The 11,894-nt window shown below is 35.1% G+C and overlaps 1 protein-coding gene across 1 annotated transcript; it reads left to right on the top strand.

Annotated features, from left to right (window-relative positions):
• Positions 1-1,593: 1,593 nt before the first annotated feature.
• Positions 1,594-3,308, top strand: LOC131070808 (uncharacterized). The gene is made up of 2 exons (XM_058006466.2): positions 1,594-1,938; positions 2,417-3,308. Exons 1-2 carry the CDS (start codon positions 1,659-1,661, stop codon positions 3,160-3,162), a joined length of 1,026 nt encoding a protein of 341 aa, XP_057862449.2. The 5' UTR covers positions 1,594-1,658; the 3' UTR covers positions 3,163-3,308.
• The last annotated feature ends 8,586 nt before the right edge of the window (positions 3,309-11,894 follow it).

Here is an 11,894-nt window from a genome sequence, read left to right as displayed (position 1 = left end):
AAAAACAAAACAGCTACCCCAGATCCAATAAAAAACTCTGAAAAAGTTTGAAACCCTCCTCCAAAAACTCTTTTGAAAAATCAGGAACAAGCAACAATAGATGTAGGCTCTGATACCATGAAGAAGTTGATGAAATACAACTTCAGAGATCCCAGGAACACCTGCATGCAAATACCTGTTACAAGAGAAGAATGGAGACACATAAAGCAAAAAAAAAAAATAGTCTGAAGAAGAAAATTATCATTCAGAAAGGGAATCAATTTTATGAACAAGTACAATACAATCCTTATAAAAGGATAATAGAAACCCTAGAGATATGCAACCCTAAAGAAACCCTAAAGGGATAACTTGTATTTAATAATTAGATAAGCGTAGAGTTTAGCTTAAGCGTAGAGTTTAATAGACTAATAATTAAATAAATAATTATTAGCTAATACAAGATAACTCTACAATCTGTCTCAGCTAGCAGGAATTGGTGGTAATCCCAAGCACTTTAGGAAGAGGACCGTATGGGAGCAAAATTAGGAAGCCTTAAATGATGAATAGTATCTTAGAATTTTTTTATGATGATCACTGCATGTAATGGTCACAACTGCAACAAGGATATGATTAGATGGTCCAAGCCTACACGAGTGCCCTCCATGATCTTTATGCAAGATTAGGATAGGAATATACAATGATTTCTGGCAAAAGCCTGCCTTGTTATTTGTAAGGAGAGAATGGTATCTGTGCCCAGTCAGGCAAAAAATGCAATGACATAAAGTTGACGCTATTTCCCACCATTTCACATGAAGCTTGCTTGAGAGACTACGTCTCACTCACTAAAGAATAATATGCTAAAATTGAATATGAAAATTGCAGACTCCAATGAAAATTCAATAAACAATTTGTTCGTAAATTCCGCTTTAGTTTAGGTTATAATTCTCCTCAATCTATGTGATAGTGCAGGTGGGATGGATGTATCGTGCTTTGATTGGATACAAATTTGATTTTATTAACTATAACATCCACAATTCCATGCTGAAACTAACTCATTGAAAAGATAACCAGAGTTGTGGGCAACTTGAAGCTTTTATTTTAAACAATAAAAAGTGATTCAAATGCAGGGAGTGATATCTTGAAAGGAGAAATGCCACTCAATATATAAACTTATCTCAGTGTTTGTTTACTAAAATTCCATCTGTATAAACTTAGTATAAGCTTCTTAAATCCAACTGTAAGAGGAAGTAAGCTTATAAAAAACCTACCTTATTAAGATTCTTAAACTGAATTCAAAGATTCGTCAACTTACAAATTTAGTCACCAAGTTCAAATATAAAGATTTCTAACCTTAAAACCAACCCAACTTAGTTATTGAATTAAACTTTAAGTAAACAACAATAACTCTTTACCTTTACTTTATATTAGATTCACGTGATTCAGTTAATTTGCATGATATTGAAAAATATTTACAAGCAGATAGAGTCAAGTATCCCTCACCTGTGAATGCCATTCTAAGTATTACCCAGACAGTGAGCTAGTATTTTATTACAGAAACCCTAAAATATGAAACCCTCTGAGCTGTTATGCTTCACATTGCAATGCATAGACTGCTCTGCTCAACTCTATTTATATGGGTAAACCAAAGAAGAAACAAAACACCCATTTAGAAGCAAAGAATGGCCAAGGCATCTGCAGCTTTGGATTTCATTGTATTGTTATACATATGGGTGTACTGTATGCAGTGTACTGTGTATGGTAGCAGCCATTATGGTTTTTGGGCTTCCAGGAAGATTAGCACTGTAATTAGAGCGGAGAAAGAGCTGTGCCTGCTTAAAGGCAAATGCTATCTCCAAACTGTCATATGTCCCCCACAGTGCCCACAAAGAAAGCCTGCAGATCCAAAGGCTAAGGCCTGTTTTGTTGACTGTGGCCCAAAATGTGAACCAACATGTAAAAGTAAGTATGCCCAGTAGCTCCACCAAAAAATCTCTTTTGTATTAAAACTTTTAGATTATTTCATAGGTTCTGATTTTCAGAACATGTAGATATCGGTTTTTTATTATGAAAAACAATTTTATTGGAGTTATGAATCAGTCAGATCAAGCTCATACAAAGAAGTGAGAAAAACATCCTGCAACAATTTAGAACAACAGAAACACCAAGAATCATAACACAAAGACAAACCACTACACTCCACACAGAAGAACCACAAAATATTTAGATATCTGTCAATGTGGGTGTGTGATATTAGATTTAGTAGTGGTAAATGTGAGTTATAGCGTTTAAGTTATGTGAGTAGAGGTTGACACTGATTTAGTTGTTTTACTATGTTAAATGTGGAGTGTACATTTATTTTTTATTATTTGATATGGCTACTCTCAAAGTATTTGATTACTCATGAGTTAACTTGTTTTGTTTTATGGGTTTATGATAGATCGAGTGCCTACCTGTAATGGCTATGGATCTATATGTTATGACCCTCGTTTTATTGGAGGGGATGGTGTCATGTTCTACTTTCATGGGTCCAAAGGAAATAGCTACTCCCTTGTCCATGATCCAACATTCCACGTCAATGGCCACCTAATTGGCACACGCCCAGTTGGCAGGCCACGTGATTACACATGGATAGATTCTCTTGCCATACTCATCCCCTCACATACCCTCACAATCACCTCTATCAAGGCCTCCACATGGGATGATAATGTTGATCACCTCTCTTTCTCATTTGACAACAACCACATCACACTTGAAGAAACTCATGTAGCTGAATGGAGATCACTTGATGGGTTAGTACGCATAGAAAGAACTTCTAAAAGCAATAGTGCAGTCATTTATGTGGCAGGAAAGGCAGAGATAAATGTGAAGGCAGGGCCAATCACTGAACAAGATAACCGTGTGCATAATTATCAAATTCCTTCAGATGATTGTTTTGTACACTTGGATGTGCAATTTAAATTCTTTAACTTGTCTAGTGATGTGGAGGGTATTTTGGGTAAGACTTATAGGCCAGGATATGTGAGCCCTGTGAAAAGAGGGGTATCAATGCCAATTATGGGAGGGGAAGATAGGTACAAGACTTCATCACTGCTCTCTATTGACTGCGTAGCATGCAATGGATTTGGATCATTGGAAAAGCAATCTACAACCCTCACTGCAAAGGAATCAGTAGCTGAGTGGTAAGCATCCCAACATGTTAATGGGTGATCTAAGTTTGATTCATGGGTTTGGATCATAAAAATAACTAACTGATGTGTTGTTTATGTACTGAATAAACATATACTCATAAATGATGTGTACTGAATAAACATATACTCACAAATGATTAATGCTAGAAATTCTTGTTAGAGTCTTAATTAATTGTATGGATATATTGATTTTAGTTTTCATGGTTGAAATGTTTATTTTTGAGGTGGGATGGAAAGACAAAAGTTGCAACCATACAATCATTTTATAAAAAGATGCAAAACATGATAACTTGTTTTAATTTTCTTTTTTTAAATGATATTATAATTATCAATATTTTTTTATTTGTAAATTTATTATCTATATTATTGTTAAGGAAAAATAGTTTTTTTCTAATATTAATTTAGGATAATTAAATCAAAATTTACAATCAAGTAAAGTTTGATTTAGATTGATGAATAATTAGCAATTGAGAATAGATAAATAAAACAACATTTATAAAATTAAATGCATAGGATAAAGTGCTTACTAATGGGAATTCTGTTAAAAAACATTTCTAATGTAATGCAGAATCACATTAATCTGGTATTATGAAATGATGACCTTCAACTTGGTAAGGGCATCAAGTTTTCTATAGTGTTTTAAGTTCTTTATGAGTTGAATCCACATCATGTGGATCAATTCCACGCTTTGCAATATTGACCAAATGCACATAAGTGATGCTGCTAACTATACACTACTATCTATTTCACCCATATCTTCAATATCTACCCAGGCACAAGGAGTATTCGTATGGAAAATATCTTGGGTAATCATTGGATCATAAGGGTCATGTTATCCTAGGTCAACTCCCCTAATTAGACTAGGTTTCTATTCATGAACATAATTATTATGCATGCAAGTGTCCTAGACGAATTAATGTAAATTGGATTCCTTTTAGTACTCCAAAATGAAATGGTCTTACATGATTCATCCTCTAGGTTAAGCATACGTATTCTCAAATGAATGTCTTCAATCACTAGTACATAACAAATTGTTGCAAAACTTTGTATTGATTCAACTCCCCATTGGTATAAGAAAAGGGTGTGAGTCGATAAATTAGATACTAAAAATAAAATTTTAGGTTAGAACTACACTATGTGAGATTACTCTAGCACGCCATAGAAATGAACCAATATGGGGAAAGTGAAGCCTTGTGATTAAGAATTAATGTGTGGAAGTATGGTCTAACAAATTGAGTGAATCTATGAAAACTTTTGCTAGTAAAGTAATGACATTAGTCAAATATATTAAAATATGTGAAGGAATGGATCATAAAAGGGGTTGGATAGGGATCAAAGAAGGAGGAAAACTTAGCACAAGAGTGTGTCATATTTTGATGATTGCAAATATATTATGATATACATCCTCTCAATATAGGCCCAAAATATATGCAAATTGGAATGGATATAAAAATCTAATTGTTATACTTTTAGATGCCTGTAAATCCCGATTGAACGTTTATTTCAATGTAAATAAGCACTCACAAATGAACTTATATAGATAGCTTCATATGTTCCCCCTCCTTGGCATGCACGGTCCATCAAAACTTGTAAAATAAAGAAAATATGTGCAAGGAGTGACTTATACATCACACAAGTAAAGTTAGCACAATTGCATGTTAATTTTGTTATCTACAAAAAGAGAGGGAAGGGAGGGATATTAGGGTTGGAAAATTCTGCTTGTATATAAAATTTTGTGGTAATGCTCTACCTAATACAACAATAGTGGATGGTATATCATATCAAGCAAGGTATGTCCATACAATCAAGATATGTTTGGACATGGTTATGAGTCCATATATAGGCACCTATAATCGTTTACAACTTTTATAGAGGAATGTTAGCGAAAAAGCATTCTCCCTCCAATTGGTTGCATTCATTAAATATAAGGAATTGGAAGAAAGGGATGAATATCACATGAAATGTCTATGTAATCACGGACAAGTATGTAAACACACAAATCATCTTTAGTATCTATGAATGAATATGCTAAAGAATTTTATTATTTTAGTATTTGCATAAACTATATTAAGGATGATATATAAAATTTAGTGGCGCAATATTTGAATGGGCTTCATACCACAATCTAAGATTATATAAGTTTATTGCATTTATATATTATATGGAGGAAGCATACCAACTCAAAAAGAGTAGAAAAAAAGTTGTCAAGCAAACAACAAAGAGTGTAGTGTAAAGGAAAGAGTTTAAGGGAGAAATTATGGAGTCCAACAGTGACACAAAAGGGGTCCAAGAAAGGGAAAACCTCAAAGAGAGAGAGAGAGAGAGAGAGAGAGAGAGAGAGAGAGAGAGAGAGAGAGAGAGAGAGAGAGAGAGAGAAATTAAATATAATTAAAAGGGGGATAAAAATTATATTTATTTGACCCTTTAGTAAAAAGGGAGATAAAAATAAAATTTACATGTAGTTATCCTATAATTAAGAGAAGGATAAAAGGAATTTTAGTATATAATTACCTTTGGAAATGGTTGAAAGACTTGTATTAAAGTATTGATTATTGGGTGAAAACAAAGAATCCTAAGAGAAAAAAAAGGTAAAATATTAATTAAAAAAATTATTTGTGAGAGGATGGGATGTTATGGAGATTACATATTAGAATATCATATAAACTATTTAATAGAGGCTTTGAAGGATATAGGATAACATAGGTCACCTACGAAAGAGAATGGAAAGGAAAATGATGGGCTTTGGAGAACAAGCAAATAATGTATCCAACATGAGATAAAAAGTACACTTTAGATTATCCTAGCCAGAAATTTGTGTAAATGTTCACTCTAGTGTGCATGAATTTATTTTGTGTTTATTGAAACTAATTTCTCCTAGACTATGACCATAGCTTAAAGGGTATATATCTACTAGATTCTTGTAGGGGTGTGTGAGGCCTCACCTCGACTCAGTCTGATATTCAGTGGATTTTATATTTAGACTATTATGGATACTTTATTTTGATGCATTTTGAGACTTAGAACTTATATGATTTCAGGATTTGGATAACATTGCTATGATTTGATGATTTACTTATATGCTTTATGAGATAGAACACTACATGATTGTTAGATAGGATGATATTGCAATGATAGATGTCGTTATTGAATTTGCAGGACTTTACTCTGAATATTGAACTATGATGTATGGTTAAGTTTATGTGAATTGGGATGAAATTGCTTATGAGAATTTGCTTGATAAAAGATGTATTTAATCTGTGTAGATGAAAATTGTATGCAAGTGAGGATGTGTATTGTATTCCTTTGAATTATATTATATGTGGATATTTGAAAGTACTAATGTGTAAATTGAGACGCGCAGGGAATTTACCATGTGACCATGGAAATTATGGAGAACCAAACCTAGACTTATGTATGTTCGTAAGCCAGGGGTTGTCTATTTGGAGAGACAACACCCCATTTGTGTCGTATTTTATTCGTAACAGTATATGCTGCATGAGTGTTAAGTGTTATTTAATTTAATGTGTAAAAACCACTAGAGACCATTCCATATTTTAATTTGTAAAAGTGTTTTATTTGTGTCACTTGACACGTGTGGATTTAAATTTAAATGTTTTATTTGTGTCTCTTGGTGGGAAAGTGTTTAACTATAGTTTTTCTTAAATAATATAATGTGTTGTCATAACTACTTTGGGTATATAATCCTTGGAATGGTCAACATATGTTTGACCCGAAAATAAACTTTAGAGGAGTCTAAAATGGGTTAAATGAACACCTAGGGGTAGTTTAATAGGGTTTCCTAAAGCCCATAAGGTATACCTAGGGGTTAGGGGTAATTTTAGGCAAGTTTCTACTTTTTGATGATCTTTTTGACGCTTTAAAAATTGGCTTTTTTGAGTTGTGCGAAAATTGAAAATTAGAAGTTTTAATCTAGTTGAGATTTTTCCTTTTGGAATGAGAGTCTTTTTGCATTCTGCTTTTATTTCCTTTTTGGTTTTTAGAAACTTGTGAGTACTCAGAGAATGAGCTTCTTAAGCAAGATTTTTGGGAATTGGAGGGTAATCACCCACTCTCCATTTTTGGAGACAAGAGAAACTTTGAAAAGAAAATAATAGTTTGGAATAGAAAAATTTAACTAAGGGAAGAAGAAAGAAGATTCGTGGATTGGGCAGCTCTTCCTCAAATATCAAATTTACCATTGGGCGGAATAAGGTTGGTTTGATTATTCTTTTAAATGGTTATTTTCTTGCATGTGATTGAGTGTATGATTTGGTGAAAGAAATCTGTGTTTTTGTGTATGTCTTGTTTTAGAATTTCGTTTGAAAATCTTTTATTATGCCTTGTTGTGTTTTGGGAGTTTTCTCAAGACCTCTTACTCTTGGGAGAGAAGAGGATCTTGTGGGTGGTAGCAGCGACAACCCTCGAGTGAGAGACTCTCTTTTGAGAGCGATCACAAGGGATCTTTGTGTGACCCTTGCTGCATGGCCTGTTTGTGCAATGGGGGTCATAAGGAGGGATATAAGGCTAGAATGCCTTTGGGGGGCATAAGGAATAAGGGGTTGAGATTCTTGATATGTTTATTGTGCCATGAGGTGGCTACTTGTTTTTCCATACTTGCAGTTCTCCTCAGGGTGTTGGTCCACTACCACCCTTTGAAAAGATCATCACCAAAGTGTGGTGCTGTGAAGCCAAGTTGGGAGTGTGTCTGAAAATCTGTATGTATTTTGCCTTCTATGTGTTTGCCTGTTTGTTACCTGTCTAGGAATTGGTTCTCCGAGCTCGGGGGTGGCTACCAGTTAGCCTAGGCTGGGAGGTGAGCACTCCGTGGTCATATTGTGTTTTATTATGCAGGAAAAGTCAGGAGAAGAGAATAGGAACAGTGAAAAGATGCAGAAGATTATTGTTGAAGATACTTAAATCCATTTGCAGTTATTTGTTTAAATTTGTTAGTAGAAAAATACCTCGTTCGTTGAATGAGAGGCAAGTTGTAATTTTGAGATAGGACATGTGATTTAATATTGTAGTTAAATAAAGAAACATCTTGTAATATTTGCAGAATATTGAAAGAGTTGTAAAAAGCCAGATATGTTTCTATTTCTATTTTGAAAAGTAAAGGGATTGCTTGATTTGCATGCAAAAGCTTCTTTTGTAATATTAAAAAAAATCAGTTTTATTTAAATCTGAGTTCTTCTTTTTAGCTGAGAATCTATCTCCAATTTAATTGCAGAAAATCATGATTTGTATTTGCTGTTAACATGTAAATAAATTAGTTGTTTTATTAGTTGAGAAATCAATGAATGTATTTATTATAGAAAAGTATATTGTATTTTTAAATAGTATTTCCTAAATTGTATTTCTAAATTGTATTTCTAATTAGTGTTGATAAAAAGCTTAACAATAGATTTGCTTCATTCTTTTTATCAGCAATTAAAATAAATAAATAAATAAAAAGAGCCTAAGTTTATATATATATATATATATATATATATCTGTGCGCATGTAATTTGATTTTACATAATGTTTTTCCTTGTTATTTTGTTTTAAAAAAAATTGCATGTAAATCTTATTGAAAAAAAAAAATATATTTATATATTTTCACCCTTATAACTTTTATATTTATAAATATATATATATATATTTATATAAAATATATTTAAAAAAAAAATAATTAAAAAAAAAAAGGGGATTTTGGTTTGCTCGCGGACCCCACTGTGTGTGCACACAGTGTGGGCTGTGCGGCTTTCACTGTGCGAACACACAGTGTGGGCCGCTTCGGCTCCCACTGTGTGGACACACAGTGGTGTGAGCCGCCAGCAGCTCCCACTGTGTGGACACACAGTGGTGCCGCACCGCCACTGTGCGTTCACACAGTGGCGCCCTCGGCCCGTCGCCCCTTTGCAAACAACAAAACCTGCATAAAAAAAAAAGAATCGTGGTCGCCGCCATGGGGTTTTGGCCCTGTGGAAATTAAGTGGTAATAAAAAAAAAAGATTAAACCCTAGCCCGGGTAGGGCTAGGGTAAATGAAATAAAAATAATATGATAGTTTAGAGTCATTTATTTAATATATATATATATATATATATATATATATATATATATATATATATATAGATTTAGGGTTGGAAGGCATACTGACTATTATATTGGTAATTAATTTCTAAAGGATTAATATATATATATATATATATATATTCTGGTTATATTTTGGAATAAGTATTTAAAAGAGATTTAAATATTTAAATACCTCCGCATGATTACTAATAGGAGGTAAAAGAAAGAGAAATATATAATTTTAAGAATAAAGCCTAGCCTTATAATTTCAAATGTATTTAATATAATAAATACTTAATTTTGCCTTAGTTAATTTAATTAGAGCATTAACATTTTAAAATGGATGTTTAGACTATATGGTCTTATTGGAGATTGAATTAATCTTCCTCTCCTATTTCTTTAACGTGATTGATTTAATAAAATTTAAAGACTAGGTATCTCGTGGAGATAAAATTAGACCAGTTGGAATTCCGCGAATAAAATTAAACTATAATCGATGCTTGGAATGTCTCAGAATTAGCTCGAACATAGATATGGCAAATACTTTAACGCTTGTCGTGTGAGCGAAATTGTTAATTAATTAGTATTTACAAAAAAAAATCTTTCCGTTTTTGCCCTAATTTTTGGGCATGACAATCTTCCTCTCCTATTTCTTTAACGTGATTGATTTAATAAAATTTAAAGACTAGGTATCTCGTGGAGATAAAATTAGACCAATTGGAATTCTACGAATAAAATTAAACTATAATCGATGCTTGGAATGTCTCAGAATTAGCTCGAACATAGATATGGCAAATACTTTAACGCTTGTCGTGTGAGCGAAATTGTTAATTAATTAGTATTTACAAAAAAAAATCTTTCCGTTTTTGCCCTAATTTTTGGGCATGACATTTTGGTATCAGAGCAAGGTTTCCACACTAGGAACCTTACTCCACTTACGTTTCGCCTTAGAATATTTAAAATTATTTTGTTAAATTGATTTTATCAGACTTTTGAATTTAATTGAATTAAATATTATTCTAAAAGAAATTAATTAATTAATTGTTTTGCCTTATTTTCCTCTTAGGATGCCTCCGACGACGCGACAAGCTCGCAAGTGTAGACGGGGTCCTAGACGTGTGCGCATAGCACGCGAAGAGGTAGAGAGGGAGGCATCGGTTCCAGAGGAGAACCCAGGAGCACCTCCCGAACAGCCAGATGAACCTAACCGAGACCTCTTAGCAGCCATTCAGAATCTTATTGGCATAGTTCAGGAAAGGATCCCAATAGAGAACCCTCAGGTTAGGAGTCATGACTCTGGGAGTCACAGATCTATTGATAGACAGCGAAGCAGGAGCCCAGCTCCGATTTCTGTAGAGAGTCAGGGTGGTAATGAGCCAGAGTCTGTGCATATGCCAGGACCACCTCCAGCGGTGGGACCAGTTTATTTTGAGAGAGCTCATCGAGATCCAGGGGATCTCATCAGGGAGGTCATGCGCCTCCAACCACCATCCTTCGGAGGTTCTACAGATGGAGTAGAGGTCGAGGCATGGCTTCTGAGTCTTGAGAGGTGCTTTGCGTTGCGTGCTTATGAGAGCAACTTGAAAGCACATGTTGCAGTTCATCTACTGAGAGGGACAGCCTCCACTTGGTGGAGATAGGAAGAGTACAAATGCGGATTAGTTCCTGATACTCTCACTTGGGAGATTTTCACAGAGAGGTTTCATGAGAGGTACCTATCAGAACACTTCAGGCAGCGTCGTATAGACAAATTTCACGATCTCCAACAAAAAGGCTTGTCAGTAACCCAGTATGAGAGTAAATTCTTTGAGTTGTTGCCTTATGTAGATTATCTAAAGGATGAGAAAATCCTTGTAAACCGCTTCATCAGGGGATTAAATGCCGGTATAACCGGGCCTATTAGGATGTCCGCACTAGAGAGCCTTCGGGTTGCTATAGAGAAGGCACTGATTGCCGAGGAAATTCAGGTCAGACCACAGGACATTAGGGATCGGTTTCAGAACCGAAATTCTGCACCTCAGACTTATGGATTCCAGAAACCACATTGGAAAGGAAACAACCGAAATTCTTAGGGGTTCTCCAAACCCCCTCCTCCACAACAGACACCATAGAACCAGAGGTGGAAGCCTCCACAGTATCAGCAGGGCTCCAAGCCCAAGCAGTGGCAGACTCAGGGACAAAAATGTGATCAGAGAGCACAGGGGCAGTACACACAGCCGGCGGAGACTCAGCAGTCCTCCAGGGGTGGGTACAACGGATCCAGTAGGACAGGAGGTCAGGCATTCTCTAGGCCTCAGGGTGCCCAGTTTCAGGCACGGGGTGCTTGCTTTACGTGTGGAGCCATGGGGCATATGGCAAGGGATTGCCCTTAGGGACAGGTGGCAGTGAGTTAGCGGATGGCCGCTTCAGAGCCGATAGTTGGTGATATGGGCAGGTCCCATAGAGTATACGCAGCGGTTGACAACCGCCAGGCTGAGCATCAGGCCATGGTTATCGAATCTTCAGGTATAATCAAAGATAACAATTTATCTATTTTGTTTGATTCAGGAGCTACTGACTCCTTTATATCTCCATTGGTTGTGGAGCGTTGCGGGCTAGTGGCAACTAGACAGGGTGTCAGTTGGGAAGTGGAATTAGCTTCAGGAGCTAGAGTGTCAGTGGAATCAGAGGTTAG

The sequence above is a fragment of the Cryptomeria japonica genome, chromosome 11 (assembly GCF_030272615.1).
Source record: "Cryptomeria japonica chromosome 11, Sugi_1.0, whole genome shotgun sequence".
In the NCBI taxonomy this organism is placed as follows: domain Eukaryota; kingdom Viridiplantae; phylum Streptophyta; class Pinopsida; order Cupressales; family Cupressaceae; genus Cryptomeria; species Cryptomeria japonica.
Note: the sequence above shows the minus strand (reverse complement) of the source record. Positions and strands in the feature narration are given on the sequence as shown.

What these genes read in the sequence shown, in the direction of transcription:
- LOC131070808 (XM_058006466.2), top strand. Translation starts at nt 1,659, where the DNA reads ATGGCCAAGGCATCTGCAGCTTTGGATTTCATTGTATTGTTATACATA. An exon ending in ATGTGAACCAACATGTAAAA is followed by an intron (nt 1,939 to 2,416) that starts GTAAGTATGCCC and finishes GGTTTATGATAG; the next exon opens with ATCGAGTGCCTACCTGTAAT.